A 17288-nucleotide genomic window follows, 5' to 3' on the forward strand; every position below is an offset into this window, starting at 1 on the left:
ACGGCGCACGCATTCCAAACTGGCTGCCGCCAGCCCAGCTTCCCTGAGCCGGACTCACAAATAGCTAGTGACAAAAAAAAAAAAAAACAGTCCTTCGCTTTGCCGCCCCAGGCCTGCAGGGGGAGCACGGGATGCCTGTGTGCGCGTGACTAACATTACCGCCGCTCGTCTCTGGGTTCTCCGGCGCATGCTGAGTTCAGCTGGCTGGATCGTCGAATGGGAGCTGGTGCCAAACCGGTCGCTGTCAACATTTTAATTTACCCCCCGAGATTAGGTAACTGTTGAAGCCATGCAGTCAGGCAAGCTGGGCTGTGTCCGCAGCTCTGCATGGGCCGGCTGCTCGCGGCGCTGATACTAATTCTGCTGCAGTTCTAAAAAAAATAAATAAAAATTAAATAATATATATATATATAGGAGCGTGATTCCGGTGCCTTCCGGAGAGTGTCCGTGTGTACACACCCCTGACTTCCCAAATACCCCGTAACAGGGTCTGAGATGCTGCTTATGACGCAACTGGATGCAGTGATGCAGTGAGCCATGCAGCCGGAGGGCTGGGAGAATCCTCAGCTTCCTCACTTGCTTGTGTATCACTCATTTTTGGATGGTCAGATGACGCAGCAGATTGAAATTGTGTACGTGCGTGTTCTCCATGGAATCTTCCAGATCGCCCTTTTTTTTTAAATTCCCCCCCTGCTTTGAGCCTTGCTGGTCCCAGATGCTTCATCCTGCTCAATGACATCTTTGTCTTGATTGAATCCGTCCTCCCAGGGTCACTTAAGGTCTCTTATTGATTTTGGAGTGTTTAGAATGCTGTCATTGAGTAGTGGACAGATGAAATGGGGTTGATGTTTAAGTTCGATGAGTTTCCTCCATAAACCAGAAACCCCTTAATTTCTTTCATTTCTTTTAAGTCACTTTTTCTGATGTATTTTTAAATGGCTAAACTCTAAGGCCTCTACTTTTGGGATGAGTATGAATGTGCTAACCTGGCAGGGACAGGCACACGGCCTCTGCTCATCGACCTCAGCGTCCCCGCGATCCCCACCAAGGCAGGCTGACTCACCCCCGTATGGTGTGTGTGCTTGTGTGTGTGTGTGGTTTTTTTCCCACCCCTCTTTCCACTCGGCGGTGCTGAGCTGGAGAGATTGTAGTGTTTAGTGTTTCTGTGGCTCGCTGAGGTCTTTCTTACCGTTTCATTCGCCCTCAGACCCTCCCCCCTCTCCAGGGCCACTGAGTCACCGAACCCTCAGCTGCTAAGGACAGCTGCTAGTGTCCAGGCCAGTTGGGGGTTTCTGTCCAAAAACCAGGTTTTGTTCTCCCTCGCAGATGTCCTAAGTGTCAGGAGGACGCCAGTGTGAGCCGGGAGCAGCGTCATGCTCTCACCCTCCCTGCCACTAGGGGTACGTCTGTTCTGGTGTGTACAGGAAGTCTAGGAAGTAAAATGTGTGCACTTGACAGTTCTGCTACCCATATCTATGTCTGGCACATCTGTGTCTGATCTTCTGTAGATGTGTAAAACATTTTATTGTGATATTTAAAGCCACCAGATCCCCCTAAACCTAACCCCCTCCCATTCTGGTTCCTCTTTGTCTGAAATTAGTAGCTTAGATGTCCACGATAGTGTCATCTTAATCCCGAGGCCACTTTGGAGGTGCCGTTAATGCTCTTGAATTACCACCTTTAATTTCAAACCATTTGTTCCTTCATGAAAGCTGCGTTGGCAGTAGTTCATTGGAATGGGAACCAGTGTGATCCCTGCTGTCTGCCACTTTGTCGATACTGGGAATGCTGGCAGTGCTGGGAATGGTGCATTTATTCTACCGTTGTATGGATGGGCGGGTGGACGGACGGACGGGGGGGGGGGGGGTGGTGTTCAGAATGAATCCGCACAGTGCCTTATCTTCCTGTGTGCAATCTGTCATGTGTTAATTGAGTCAGAAGCTGCGCCCCCCCCCACACACATACACACCCCTTTGGGTGGGGGGGGGGCTCATAAGTGGCTGAGAGGCAGGCGTTCCTGTAGAGTGAGTCTGCCTGAGCCCCCACCCCCTGCCCCCTTGCTGCCTGCCTGTCAGTCTTGTGCGCATGCTGGTTACCCATCAATACCATCTGCACCCTTGCTGTTGACTCGCTGGTCCTTCTCCCAGCTATCAAAAGTTTGACCACAGTACGGTATTTGACCTTTCACCTCCCCAGCAGGTGTGCTTGAGTGTTTGGGGTTTTGTTCCACAAACCCATGCAGTTCTGTATCTTTCTCTGCCGCTGCGTAATTCATCACTGTGTTCTTGCTCCCTCGTCCTTTCCCGCCATCGCATCGTATGGTTATTGCGGACTCACCGATTGTTGAATGCCAGGCATAAATCTCCGCGGCTGAAGCGCGATCCATCGCGTGTTTCTGTAGGTGTTATACAGACAGCGTCTGTCTCATATCGGGGTCCCGCCGGCATATGGCACCGAGGTACGCTTTGGCAGCTCTTCCACTGCCAGTGCTCATCTGCATTCTCATCCGTCCTCCGTTCCTTTAAAGGGATCTGCCTCGTAGGGTTGCTTGCAGTAGCCAGTGCTGCCCTTTGAGAGCTCATTAGAGACAATCGGGGCCACTGCGCTCACTGCCCTCGTGGGTGACGCCCGTGTCTATGGCCCTGCCGTGCCGCCCTTAGGTCTCTATTATTGCCCCGAGGCTCGGGGGTGACTGTTTGCTTGTTGTTGCCGTGGCAACAAGAGCCCGCCATAGCACTTTGGGAATGGGAGAGATCTAGGACCCTTTCGTAGACTGGCGCCTGTTTAAGGGGTGGGTGGAGGCGGAGTTATCAGGCTGCGTTTTTGTGGTGGGCAGCGTTAGCATGCTCTTTCGCAGCGGATCCGACCGCGGGGCTTGTTTTTCTTGGCTGTTCGTCTCGTCGGTTGCATGGAAATGTAGCGTCTGGAGATTTTTGCCGTGAACGGTTCCCCGCATTGCTGCATGTGTAACACCTGCTGAATCTGATTGAATACGTGTTAACGAAAAGGCTTAAAAAAACGCTGATTGTGAAGAGACAGAACGATGGGAAACTCGCACTGAAAGGGGACTGCACTGTGCTTTTCATCTCCCTTGAATGTGATCCCCCCCCCCCCCCCCCACATCTTCCATCGACAACTGTGAGGACTGGTTGCCTGTTGCCAGGATACCCTTCGCCACGGCGACGGTCCGCACTCTGCGGTAGGAGCATGGAGGAGGCACCGTCGACTGGCGGCGGCCGCTGAGCGATGAATCGCGGATGCGTTGAGGAGCGTGCGAAGTCGTGTGCGTGTGAGCGAGCGAGTGTGCGCGGTGAGACGCGGGGTGAAAGCAGAATGAACGGGGGAGCGTGATCGAGGCACGCTGCCATCGCCGGGGACCGCCAGCCATGCAGCTCCACCCGACGGCGCCGTGCAAGGCGTCGGCATTTATCCTCAACGAGACATGCGTCCTCCCTCCGAAGATGGAAGCCTTCCGGTACGTACCCCACCCCCGGCTCCATCCCGCACCAAACGCCGCACCACTCGGCGGGCTCATCAAAACGACCAGTTGCATGCTGCTCCTGGACCGCCCACTGCCTCGCCGCAAGTGAGCGAGGGGCTGCTCCTCTGGGGCTGCTCCTCTGGGGCTGCTCCTCTGGGGCTGCTCCTCTGGGGCTGCTCCACGGTCCGGATGCGAGATTCCCGTTTCCTGTGTCGTGCCGCACATGTTCGGCGATCTCCGCACCCTGTCTGCCTCATTGCCCTTTGAAAACGCGCCACGGGGCGGCTGTCGTCGTCGTCGTCGTTCTCTGTGCCACGTGCCTTCTTCACGTTGCCACGCTGCCCCCGGCTACAGAGCGGCTGGAAAGTTCCGCGTGCCTTTCGCGTCACGAGTACTAATACATCTTTTTATGTGTAGTGGCAGAGTGGAGCCTCTTTCTCCTCCCCCTCCTCTTGTTCACATCGGATCAGATGTATGACAGTGATGTGAGGTGGCAAGGGTAGGGGGTGCAGTGACGAAAACGTGCTTTACGGGTGTGTAAAATCAGGGGCTGAGGATGAGTCGGCATCTGGCTGCGTTTGCTAATTCCGAGATACTTTTGTAAAAGGGAAGTGAGGATATCAGTGCGCTGAGACCTTTGGTGACCCCCGGGGGCGTCCTGTGTTACAAAGGTGAGTCCTGCAGCTCGCGTTGGGGCTGTCACCTCTCTCAAAGGCACCAAACGTGCCCCCCAGCCCTGGGCGGATGTGCCAGTAATTTACGTTATTACCTTGCATGCTCATCTGCTTTGGTCCCTCCACACTTTTTTTTTTTCCATTATAACAAAGTTTCTGCTTTAGCTGAAACATGCCCCCACCCCCATGTAAATATCAGCCAGCCACTGTCCAGCTTGGCTGCTCCGTGATAGTGAAGGATCGCAGTGAAGGATCGCCGAGATCGCAGTGAAGGATCGCCGAGATCGCAGTGAAGGATCGCCGAGATCGCAGTGAAGGCTGAGATCGCCGCCGCCTAGTCGGATATCCCCTCTGCCCGTCCTGCTCATGCTTGCTGCTTCTATTTTTATGAGAATTTGCTTGGCAGACTCTAATCCGGATTGACTAATGTAGCTTAAAATATAGCTTCCCATCTGTCCACTGCTGCAGCTGCACATGTGCGGGACGGTTTTGGTTCCTGTGATTCTCCGGCCAGTCCGCTCGCGAGCCCTTAGCTGGCCCCTGTTACTGGTTGAGTGAAGTGACTGTCCATGTGTAGCCTATTTTTAATTTTTTTGAGTGGAGGGCGGATTAGAAGTGTGCTTCCCATCCCAGTCCATGGGGGCCCACTGACAGTGCACGTTTTTTGCTGAGCAACAAAATGGACCGACTGTGGGTCACTGAGTACTGAATTGGGAAACACTGTGTTGATAAGGCTGGTACAGTGCAAGTTCAAAGCCATGGTTCATCCGAGACTGAAAGGTGTTACTCAAACAGCTTAAAAGCCTAAAACTGAACTGTCAGCTTGACTCTTAAGGGTTGCAGGAGGTGTCAACTTATTTGTGTCCATTTTACTGGAAGGTTCTTACTGGGCACAGGAAGTGATTTTCAGAGTCCATGACCATGCTGATCAGGTGACCTCCACATGTGTCCACCAGGTGTTCACTCTTACACACATAGCCTTGATTAAGGCGCTTGTGTTGGCTGAGATTCCCTTAAAAGTTTGGGGATGAATAGTCAGGCTGCAGTGTTTGGCGTGGTAGATATGGGAAGTCAGTGCCACCTCTCTGGGCTGGCTTGGCTTCTTGGTCATTGCCTTGTAGGTGCCTGCGTTGGGTAAACGGAAGCGGCCGCACGTCTTCGGGGGCCGGCCTTCGTGCAGTTGGGGTCTCGCGTGGTCAACCGGAACTTGCTCTGCAAACACCGGGCTGTGTAAGCGGCATGAATGTGAGCTCGCTGGCCACATCCCTGGGGAGGCACTGTAGCGACAGCCTGTGCGTCACCCTTGGCTGGTGTGTCTTGCCCTGGGGAACGTGGCTTTGCATTAGACTTTTGAACCCCCCCCCCCACACCCTTATGGACGCTAACCTCTTAGCACCTGTGGGATGTACAGACTGTTTGTATTTGCTCGTTTCACGTTTCTCCAGTTCCGGATTTTGGTATAGATGCTGTGTCTGGTGTCTGGTGGGGGGAGCGTGCAGTGTATCCTTGTTTCTCAGTCTCCCCCCCCCCCCCCCATATCACAGAAGGGATATACTTAAAACCCACCCACGTACACAGTGTTGCTACGGTGACGGCTGTAGTTTTTCAGCCTATAAAAAGACTGGAGGAGAGCCCGTTGGAAAGGCGGGTGAAGGAGTGTAGCTGGAGCGAATGCAGTCGGAGGTGGCGTTTCGCCGGTCAGGGGCGTAGGGGAGGGAATTCTGGGGGTTTTTATATTCATAAATGATAATGACTTACCTGTGCATACAAGTCACAACAGGCATTAGATATTCCTCCATCTCTGCTACAGCAGTGGGCTCTGCTCATCTCCCAGTTAAACAAGCAGTGAAGCACCAGTCCGGCTCCTTATCCGCTAAGCTAGCCACCTTGGGGAAAAGCTGAAGTCTCCTTCGGTTTTGAATAAATGAATGGATAAACAGAGTGGAAATAAGTCTCTCATCAGCCCAAAGTATCTGGTTGTACAAGCATATTATCATTGCACACACACACACACACACACACACACACCTGTACACCAGTTCATGCTGAGGGCACAGCAGAAAAGTCCAGTAAGGCTGACAGAACTTGCTCAGCTGGGTTTCACAACACTCAGTTCTCGTTTCTGTTGGACTGCAAACTCATGTCTGTTTCTCTGAGCTGGACAAACACCCCCCCCCCCCCCCAAGAACTTACAGACCTGTGGGGGGGCTTCCTCTAGCAAGTGTGTGTGTTCATCTTGATGCCAGAATTAGTTCCTCCAAATTGCTGAGTGCAGAGATCAGGCGCTAAAATCTTCTTGGAAATGCTTAGTTGTGCTCTAACTCTTTTTCTCCTCCACGTAAACACTGCTCCACACCGTCCCGCGTCCTTAGTGCTACTGCATGTCAGCATTTTTTGCTTTGCCGCGGTCTGCTCGCTTCCCCGTGTTTCCGATGAAACCTGGATGATGTGCCTCGCCTCCGCCATCCCGCTATCAGTGCGTTTCTAAATTCGCTGCCCGCCCCGTGCGCACACTTGGAGACAGGTTATCTTGCCGGTAAACGCATGAACTGTTTGTGTATAACCGCGGACGGCAAGCTTGCTCTTAAACTTATTTTAGGTTTTACTATTTAGGGTTATGATTCGGGTGGCTAGTTTACAAGTATTGAAAGTGCCCATCATGCATTTCTTTTAAAGATTTTAGTACTGTACTGCAATGGTAAATGATATCCAGTACAAGAGAAGCTGGTTGACGAGGGGGATCGTGGGAAATGTAGTCTTTGTGCTTCCACACAATCATGCTTCCCTGCCATGTGTTATAAAGGTGGTGCTTATGGGCCTCACAGATGTTACCCCTTGACTGAGATGCCAAAGTTGGGTGGCTGCCGCACCTGATCCTGAGCAGCGATTCGGCTCCTCCCCCCCCCCCCCGGTAGGCTGCGCCGGCCCGTCTATGTGGTTCCTCCAGTTCCATGCGGGTCTTTGGTTCTTCGTGTCACTAAGGCAGATGTCGCTGGCGAACGAGGGTACAGGGGCCGCGCTGTCGGTAGCCGGGGCCCTAACTGAGCGCGCTCATTATCGGGACGGGAAGTGCAGCCAGCGGGACGATATGTGGCACCGCACCGCACTTTTATTGGGTGTTTAGGGGACTTTAAAACCCTTTACTTTTTAAAACACTTCAGGCTGCCTGGAAGCCGGCCTGTACCTCCGAGTGTCTTATTACCATTAACGACAGCCGTGGAAGGAGTTCAGGGTGCGCCCCGGCCAACATTCCTTTTCTCCACCCCGGGCCGTACTGAGGATCCATTAGCCGCTTGGGCCGTCCTCGTCTTGTGTTCGGGGAACGCGTCATGAGGGGCGGCGCGTGTGGAAGTATTTCCCGTAGTCTGTGGTACGGCTCTGGTCCGTGTGGGGTTACAGGCCATATTAAAAGGCCTGTGGTTCTGGAGCAGGAATTCGGCGGTTGCTGTTCTAATGGCCTCTAGTTTCCCGCCGAGGCCATGGACTCCTGGCAGCGCTGTTCCTGCTTTTTGGGGGGCAGTGTCAGATTTTTTAAATATAGTGCAGGCTCATTTGTGGCGTCGTGGCCGTTGGAAGGCGTGCAAATGGATGGAAGCCTCTGGGTGCCTGATTGTGGCACTAGATCATTTTAAGTTAATCTGACAATCCAACCACCCCCCCTCCACCCCATTGAGCTGTATTGTTTAGAAGCCCTGCTCTCTATGAAAACAACATGAGCTTATGGCTTTGGTGGCTGTCTGCACGGTATTATGGGAGATCTGCTCTTTGGGGGGGGGGGTCTAGCTTTTGCTCTCCCAGGTTGTTTAATTCCAGTTTGTTATGGAGTTCTGCACAAGGACCCTTTTTATGGCAAATAAACAGCCATTTAGTGTGTTTGGGACTGTTTTCTGTTTTGTATCTGTTTACGTGGCACAAAAAGAAGAGGATGGCGTGTTTGGGCTGCAGTGGGGGGGGGGGGTGAGCGTGAGAAAAGTGGCTGTGCTTCCTTGCCCCCTCTCCCCCCAAACCCTTAGAAAAAGGTGTAATTAATCTGCACCAAATACTGGAGCTGTTGGCAGTGTAAACAATGTGATAAAAAGCAGGATCAGAGCAGGATGGCAGTGGATGTTACAGCTTGTTCCAGTGGAAAAGCTTGTTATTCCCAGGGATGGAATTGTGGGTAAAATACAGATGCATGCAGGATAGCCGCTTGCGGGCCGTGAGACGGAGGCCTGGGCTCCAAGCCTGAGGCTGTCTGCCAGTGCCTGGTCTCCCCTCTGCCCTGCGGGGGTCCGGCTTTGCCGCTTCTGGCTGGTCCTGTCTCAGTTCTTGGCCCTTTTCATGTTACCCGTCTGCTCGGGAATGTTGGCGGTAATGAATTTTTTTAAAAAAATGACAAAAACAAAAATCCTGTGATCCCCGGCCTCTTTAGAAGAGGGGTTGTTACGGCGGCGTCCTCGGAGGTAGGCGTGCCGCTGAGCGGGACCCGGGATAATGGGCGGAGATCGTTTGCTTTGGCCTTGAGGTGCCCCGTCTGCCTGAAGCACGTACCCGGGGGGGAGATGACGGACCAGAGCCGCACAATGAGCTGCGTTTCTGCATGTTGATCAGATCTTTTTGGTGTTCGGAGCTGGAGGCAATATTTTGTTTGTGTGTGTTTTTTTTAATGATGTTTATCTTGCTGGGGGTGTGGCTTTGGTGCCCTACTATACCTAGGTGTGGTTTTAATCATAGTAATGATTATGCTTAGTGCAGTGAATGACTTCCCAGACTCATGTTCTGTGTTAAACAGGCTTGGGTGTTTGCTAGAGCCTCAGGAAGACCCCCATGACCTCCATCATCTCATTTTTATACATATATATACACTCACCTAAAGGATTATTAGGAACACCTGTTCAATTTCTCATTAATGCAATTATCTAATCAACCAATCACATGGCAGTTGCTTCAATGCATTTAGGGGTGTGGTCCTGGTCAAGACAATCTCCTGAACTCCAAACTGAATGTCAGAATGGGAAAGAAAGGTGATTTAAGCAATTTTGAGCGTGGCATGGTTCTTGGTGCCAGACAGGCCGGTCTGAGTATTTCACAATCTGCTCAGTTACTGGGATTTTCACGCACAACCATTTCTAGGGTTTACAAAGAATGGTGTGCAAAGGGAAAAACATCCAGTATGCGGCAGTCCTGTGGGCGAAAATGCCTTGTTGATGCTAGAGGTCAGAGGAGAATGGGCCGACTCATTCAAGCTGATAGAAGAGCAACTTTGACTGAAATAACCACTCGTTACAACCGAGGTATGCAGCAAAGCATTTGTGAAGCCACAACACACACAACCTTGAGGCGGATGGGCTACAACAGCAGAAGACCCCACCGGGTACCACTCATCTCCACTACAAATAGGAAAAAGAGGCTACAATTTGCACGAGCTCACCAAAATTGGACAGATGAAGACTGGAAAAATGTTGCCTGGTCTGATGAGTCTCGATTTCTGTTGAGACATTCAAATGGTAGAGTCAGAATTTGGCGTAAACAGAATGAGAACATGGATCCATCATGCCTTGTTACCACTGTGCAGGCTGGTGGTGGTGGTGTAATGGTGTGGGGGATGTTTTCTTGGCACACTTTAGGCCCCTTAGTGCCAATTGGGCATCGTTTAAATGCCACGGCCTACCTGAGCATTGTTTCTGACCATGTCCATCCCTTTATGACCACCATGTACCCATTATCTGATGGCTACTTCCAGCAGGATAATGCACCATGTCACAAAGCTCGAATCATTTCAAATTGGTTTCTTGAACACGACAATGAGTTCACTGTACTAAAATGGCCCCCACAGTCACCAGATCTCAACCCAATAGAGCATCTTTGGGATGTGGTGGAACGGGAGCTTCGTTCCCTGGATGTGCATCCCACAAATCTCCATCAACTGCAAGATGCTATCCTATCAATATGGGCCAACATTTCTAAAGAATGCTTTCAGCACCTTGTTGAATCAATGCCACGTAGAATTAAAGCAGTTCTAAAGGCGAAAGGGGGTCAAACACCGTATTAGTATGGTGTTCCTAATAATCCTTTAGGTGAGTGTATATATAGAGTTAGCATTCATAAAAGTCGAGTGACTTGACTGTAACATGGGACACACACACACACTACATGAGGAATACAGACTCGAATGCGTTTCTGTTTGGTTGACGCAGGTTATCCTGCAACAGCTGATTGGAGGGAAATAAGCTGACCACCCGCCTTTGACACGCTGGTGATGAAATCATGCTGGTCTGTGAATTCACTCTGCTCTTGCCAGTGGCCTGGGGTTCGTCTCTCCCCAAAGGTGGTGGTGGGGGGGGGGGGGGTGCTCACTCATCAGATGTTGGCTGCCTCAGCTAAAGTGACGTGAGCTCGCTGATGGGGGCTCACTGTGGTGTGCTGCCCTTCCCTCTGTTTAGTCCGCTATGCTGAAAGCCGCTACTCGCAGCCGGAGAAGAATCCGGAACTGCGGCCCGAGCCAGCAGGAACGCTGGTGCGAGTGCAGCTTCGTGACTTTTTGCAGACTGAGCTTTCGTTCACGCTTCTCCGGGCACCATTGTCCCGACTCTCGATCTGCGTGTCCGTCCCCTGGGAGATGCCCATGTGTATTCCTAAGAAGCGTCGCCCTGCCATTCAGACACTGGGTTTTGGCGACGCCGTGTAGGACCATCGTGGTCCGAACAGCACTGCCTCGGCCTGCTTGTTACTTTTTCAAAAAGCAGTGATGGGTTTTAACTGGCAGCTTGGTTATCAATGTGCAGGGGGGGGGGGTATTGTTAAGTGGGGTGGTGTCATTTTGTGGCTAAATAATAGACGAATATCAGCAGGATGTATGCAGTGATCAATAAATGACTCCTTAACTATTTAAAAATGCTATTCTGACCCCCCCAAGTCCCTAACGCCCGGGTCTGGCTTCCTCTGAGCCTCAGAATCACCGCCTGGTTGTGAAGCGGCCTCTGGCCTCTCAGCTGGGCGCCGCTGACTCCAGCAGCCTTCTGGCGTCCTGCCTCCAGCCCATTCCATAACTGCTGTGGGGATTTCGGCTGAGGGGCCTGCCTGAGCAAGCCAGCGGGTGACTCAGCCGCATGTCCCCCCACCCCATCCCTCTATCCCTCCATCACTCCTCAAACGTCCTTCACTCCTCCCCCGGACCACATGGCGCACGGAGTCTGGTGAGGGTCGCGGTGACCGACTGACACGCGTGGTGCAGGTGCTACGGCCCAGGCCGAGATCCCGGAGTTCAGCAGGGTGGGGGGGTGGGGGCACGTCTGGGATTTGATGTCCTGAAAATTATGAACCAGAAAATGTCTGTTTGTTTGGAATCATGCAGGCCCAGTCTTCTGGCTGCGGACGTGTGTTCAAAAACAGATGCTTCCCATTGTAGCACTACTTTCTTCAGGGAAGTGTGAAAATGGCACATTTTATCCCACGTGAAGGAATGACAGGCTGTTAACCCATCCACACCTTAATTGCCCCTGTCTACACCCTAAGTACCTTTGTTTCTGACAGCATCCTTAGATGAGCCTTGGGGGGCATCCTTAGGTCTTCAAATATGCGTATGAAAAGGCTATAATGAATTTTATTAAAGAATTGTGGACCTTGGTGCTCACGGTGGGGGGGGCTAAATGCCCCTCCCCCTGATAAATGTGATGTCTGTTTTGCAATGAGCTCACTCCTCATCTCGTCCTGTCCCAGGCACAGTCCAAGCCTGTTGTCCCCTGAGTCCGCAGCAGCTGAGCTCCCCTTGGTTCCCAGGGTGTCCCCCCTTGGCAGCTCGTTCTTGCACTAATTACCAGCCGGTCTGTTCCTCACGGATGGATCCCAGTGGATGAACCTCTACCGGTTCATTGTGGCAGATGAGATGTGTTCCGTTCCGGAAGTAGCACGTCTGCCAGATGTAATTCGGAAGTTGTCCTTAGTCCAATTTACCTGATGTTACTCACCTGTAAGGTTAATGTGGTGAATCTCGTTTCTTTGTGGTCCTAAAATTGCAAATGCTGGTGGATTATTGGAGGGGAAAGTCCCAAGACACTGAAATGAATACTGAAGCTACTATGAACCACCTGCCCTTCTAGCAAGGAGGAGGGGTCTACATGAGTATTCTGTGGGCTTATGGTGCCAGTCAGCCGGTGACATCCCATTAGGCCGGAGAACAATGGGAAGTTGCTGAGTCACCCTTCAGTCGGGTGGCGTCGGTGGGCCCGCTCAGACACAAGCATCTGGCTGGTGGCCCACGTCAACTACACTAACCTCTTAGAAAGTCCCCTCTCGGTGTCGTCTTGGTGACCCCCCCCCTGGCCCGGGAGCCGTAAACCTGCCGTGTCTCTGTGCTGCCAGATGAGTGTGACTTATGACATGTTTTTATTAGGTTTGTTCAGTTTGGGGGGGGCGGTGAATGGAGAGGATGTCTCACTGACATTATCTTATTTTTTTGGGGGGGGGGGGTTGTGCATGCCTTCACCTGATATGTAACACTGTCTCCCTGATGTCCCCCTGCAGTGAACAGAGCATCTGTCAGGCACGGGCTGCTGTCATGGTGTATGACGACGGCAACAAGAAATGGGTCCCAGCTGGGGGCTCTGCGGGCTTCAGCCGGGTCCACATCTACCATCACACGGGGAACAACGCCTTCAGGGTGGTGGGTCGGAAGATCCAGGACCATCAGGTGAGCGGGACTGCTTGGACAGACTGGTGGGTGGGTTTCAGGGACATTCCACCTTGTGGCTCATGGTGGAGATTCTTGCCCGGGTTGCTGTCCCGCAGACTGCAATATTATAATGACATATTATACATTACCGGCCCTTTCTATACAGTTTTTTTTGTGAATTGTGGATATTCTTCCTCAGTTTTGTTCTCATTTGACCTTTTGGGTTCTGCATGGATAAAAATGGTGTACCGCTTTTTGTTGTTGTTGTTGTTGTTGATGCTGAATTTGCTGTGTAGCTGGCCAGATCGCTGTACGATTGCCGCCCAAGTTCTTCTAAGCTCACCCTCAAGAGGTTGCATTTGGGTGGAGACCTTGTCTACCTTTTATGGCCTGTGGGACCTTGGTGGCTGGGATTCTCCTACCGTGGTCCACGGTTGCACGGGGAGTGCAGGAGTGACTCAGTATCGTGTTGGGCCTGGGGGAGCAGGTCTGGTGTGCGATATTTTACACTTGAGGCTGGATCATTGACGAGGGGCAAGATCCGCAAAACACATCCGGCTGTATTTACTGCTGAGCCAAAATGAATGGAAAAGGGTGTGTATGAGTTTAGGACTCCATTAGATCCATCTGCTTGAGAAGAGGCAAGCAGCTGCACATGATGACAGGCTATTAACCCCATCCATGCAGCTTTCAGTATGAGTTCCAGTTTGGAAACAGCAAGACATATGTGTAATCAAGTCTTGACACCTCATGCAGACACATGTTTGTCAGACCCTCTTCAGAGTGACTTGAAGTTGAGTGTAAATAGGCAGATTAATTTTATGTACTTGATATAAGTAGTTCTCCTTTGAATGAGATTTACGATGTAGCTGGACTTCATGACTGGAGTGCAGGTTCAAAACGTTCGGAGCACCGTTCCTGAAGAGTAGCTAAGGTCAAAAGAGGTCAGATTTTGATTACTTTTTTGATTTGAGTATCAGTCAAATGAGCTCTTTTTACTACTGATTTTGCACTGTTGATGCCCTTCCTCTGAAGAACCTTGCAAGTTTTTATTGGCTTATGCAAAACATGTGAGTAAATTCCAGTTCCTCAGCCTACAATGTTTGTTTTAAATCTGTGTAAGTGTGTGGATGATGGGGCTAGAAATACTGTAGGTGCTTTTTTGAATCTAAGTGCTGCAGTCTAAGTATGGGTAGTAGTTTTTCATGGTAGCTGGGAGGCGGGCGCAGGTTGATGGGTTTTGGAATCATCCGTAAATGTAGTTCTCTGCAACTCACCCTGAGTGGATGACTGCAGGTCCCAGTCTACGTGGGAGTCGCGATAGCTTGGAATGTATCAGTGTCACCAACTGGTAATTCCAACCAATCATCAGTTTCAAGGCTGAGGCTTAGTTCCTCCGTCGACCAATGGTTTTATTTGAAAGGTAAACGCTCATCTAGAATATGGGGTTTGTCCCATAACAGCATTACAAGATTAGCTTTCTTGATTGTAAGTTTTTATAAACACTGTTTAGTGTTTCAGTTGTTTTGTTTAGCCCAGAAGGAGAGCTCAGTGAAATGGCATTCATTGCCTCATGTTCGCCGTGAACCTTTTGTTACCTTCTAGTTGGTCTTTCAGGGGTCTGCTGGCATGGTGAGCTTTTACCTATGCAACCAACTCCCTCCAAAGAATTTCACCGTGGAGGACATGCATGGCTCTGTCAGGCTGTCATGGAAACTGCTCACCTAGTTTGACTGTTTTCCCTTCTATCATGACGTGTGGAGAATACTCATAGGCCTCAAAGCCTCTTTCTTTCCATGTCGTGGTCTAGGTCCACCTTCTTTCAGAGTAGTGGCAAACTCACAGGGTGTTAGTAGCCTGTTTGCCATGAGCTTTAGCGTCTAGCCCAGATTTGCAGCAAAAAGTGTGGTCCGTTTGAAAAGGGGTCTGTTTCGTAGTTCGGTTGGGCCATTGGTATGTTGGTTGGTCGGTTGGTTGCTTGACCGACTGCAGTGGTGCTTCAATGCAACTTTGTTCAGCCCAGTAACTTGGGAAACTGGCTCGCTGAAGCATCTCCGCAGTGCCCAAATGCAGCTGTCAGGCCGGGGAGCTGGGAGAGACTGATCGCTGCCTTGAATCCCATTTGTTCTGCTTTTTGTCATTTATAGACCTGGGGGGGGGGGGGCAAAGTGATTTCCAATCTCATCAACCGCCGGCCTGGAAAGCAGACGTATAGCCATGTATCCGTTCAAACTGCCTTCGCTGCCTGAAAGTAAGCCGGTCTCGCGACTCTCGTTTTTGTTTGCTAAACCCAGTAGCAGCGTTAATGGGAGAGGGCTGTCTGCTGGGGGGTATCGTTTGTACAGGGTCGGCCTGGGTGTCACTCGGGGGAGGTGGGGTGTGAGAAAGGCGAGCCTCGTGAAAAGGCCCAGAGTGCCATCTTGCCGTTCCGGTTCTCGATGTGCCATGTTGGCTTCTCATTGAGCCGGATTAGCGCCTCCTCTGTTGATATTCTTGTTTCACGTCTTTGAACCAGCTGATCGACAGGGTTTTAATTTTTCCCGTGTCTCCCAGTGATTCTGAGGGGGGGGGAACGTTTTGCAATCTGCTATTAAAAATGTGATTCATCACCTTGGTGTGCTACCTACTATCACCGTCAGGCTTTGTTTAGATGAAGAACCACAGTTATTGGTCTGGTCGGGGTTAATGTGAGTCGTTGTCCTGAATCACCCACCGTCTATCAAATGCTGGTGAAAAATTGGAAATTCTCACCTTGGGCATGAAGACAGGAAAGCTGGACGCTCCTGTGCCTGTATCAGTAAAATGATAACGTAATAGTCATGCCATAGTCGCATCTCCATGCTTGTTTTCATGGCGAGCGGTTCATTTGAAGACAGATGGCCCATGTTTGTTCAGGAGGCCAACCAAAGGCTCCCATCAGAGATGTGGTGGTTTAACACGACTACGTGTTAAAGGCCCTTCCAGGGGACCTCGGCAGAAATGCCTCTGGAATTCCGTTTTTGCTGACGGAGGCAGAGCACGCCTTCGCTTCGTTTTGATGGTACTTTTTTATTGGTAATGTTTTGTTTCTGAGCTCATGGGGAGAGGAACAGGTTGTGCTGCTTTGTTTTTCTACGGAGAATGCCAGGAGGCTAGATGAAAGTAACACTCTTCTCAGGAACTCATCGCCGAATTCCCGAGGAGTTAGATAAGTGCCAAGGCCGGGTGATTAGAGGTCCACGTGCAATATTGGTGAATGTCTCCCGTTAGTGTAATTAAGAGCATGATGAAAATTGGCTGTGAAACATGACACTGTGGTTTAGGAAGAGCTCGGAACACACCTGTTACCTGGCAGGCGGGATGGATTGGGGGGGGGGGGGTAATTTTCTAGCAGCAGGCCAAAGTAGTAAAGTGAAGTCCCTTTTTTTTTGGGGGGGGGGGTACTCTTGCTTCTTTGCAGCTTTGGACATTGTGGGGATGGGGGCGCATGGTGAAGAAAAATCATGCCTAAAATGTTTTTGTATATTTCCCAAAATTTCAGGGAAAAGACGTCTCCTGTGAAATCAGCTGTGGAGACTTGGGGGGCCGTCCCTGTTTCTGTGGCAATGGAGGGCTTAATCGGCGATGCGGACTCGGATAATTGTGGGGACGTGATGGATAGCCTGTGCTTAATGAGCTGGGACCTTTTAGACTGTTCCATATGTGACAGGTGGGGGAGGGGTGATCAAACGTGAATGGGGTTTGGTTCTAGTCTAACTGTGCTGTGTTCACTATGCGGCATCTTAACACAGCATAAAGTACAGGGCATGTGTAGGTATAACCTTCTGATTTCATTGTTTATCTCATTTGGTGAATGACAAAGCAGAATGACCGGGTTAATTAGGTAATTGTGGGAAGAGGCGGTGGCAGAGATTGGTACCTGTGAGTCGATTCGGGGCCCCAGCCATATGGCGCGATCTCACTGCAATTTGTCCCCCTGTAGGAAACCCATGCACTTCAATGAGTTGCAATGTCCACACGTGCAGAAACTGCAACGGCTTGCATTAGCATGCACTTGGTTAGCACTCTGTGTGTGTGCACTGGCATCGCCACCGTGGACTGTCTGTGACCTCGGAGTGATGAAGGGGGAGGGGCCGGCATGTCTGTTACCGATCCGCATGTCCCCATGTCGGCCGCGTGAGCTTACGTCCGCTTATCAGCGCGGAGCAGCACGGTGTGTGATGAGCATTGCTGTCCCTCCGCAGACTGGCTGCTCCTGATACCGCATCAGTCCTTGAATTTTAAACGGGGCGCACCCTATGGTCCTGAAAGTAGTCGTTTTTTTGGGTTTCAACTCTGATTGGGGGGGGGGGGGGTATGAGGATGGTAGATCCATGCAGGGGGTTTAGCACTGAAGGAGATTGATGACCTGCCATCCAAGGTTCTTCAGGGTCTTGCCATGTGAGTGTTAATGTGTTTCCCACAGATGTTGCACCCAGTTTCCATCCATCAGTATTGTCATACA

The 17288-nt window shown here is 51.1% G+C and overlaps 1 protein-coding gene across 10 annotated transcripts in view; it reads left to right on the top strand.

Moving 5' to 3' along the window:
- enah (ENAH actin regulator) overlaps positions 1 to 17288 on the top strand; it is a 79472-nt gene that overhangs the window by 21012 nt on the left and 41172 nt on the right. For 3 of the 10 annotated variants that reach the window (XM_072703152.1, XM_072703151.1, XM_072703153.1), the window contains exon 2: positions 12658 to 12823. In XM_072703152.1, coding sequence (XP_072559253.1) covers positions 12658 to 12823 — 166 coding nt within the window. Of the gene's footprint in view, positions 1 to 2845; positions 3476 to 12657; positions 12824 to 17288 lie in introns of those variants that run through there. The other 7 variants (XM_072703148.1, XM_072703149.1, XM_072703150.1 and 4 more) reach the window with 7 other exon arrangements.

Source organism: Paramormyrops kingsleyae, chromosome 19, assembly GCF_048594095.1.
Source record: "Paramormyrops kingsleyae isolate MSU_618 chromosome 19, PKINGS_0.4, whole genome shotgun sequence".
Classification (NCBI taxonomy): domain Eukaryota; kingdom Metazoa; phylum Chordata; class Actinopteri; order Osteoglossiformes; family Mormyridae; genus Paramormyrops; species Paramormyrops kingsleyae.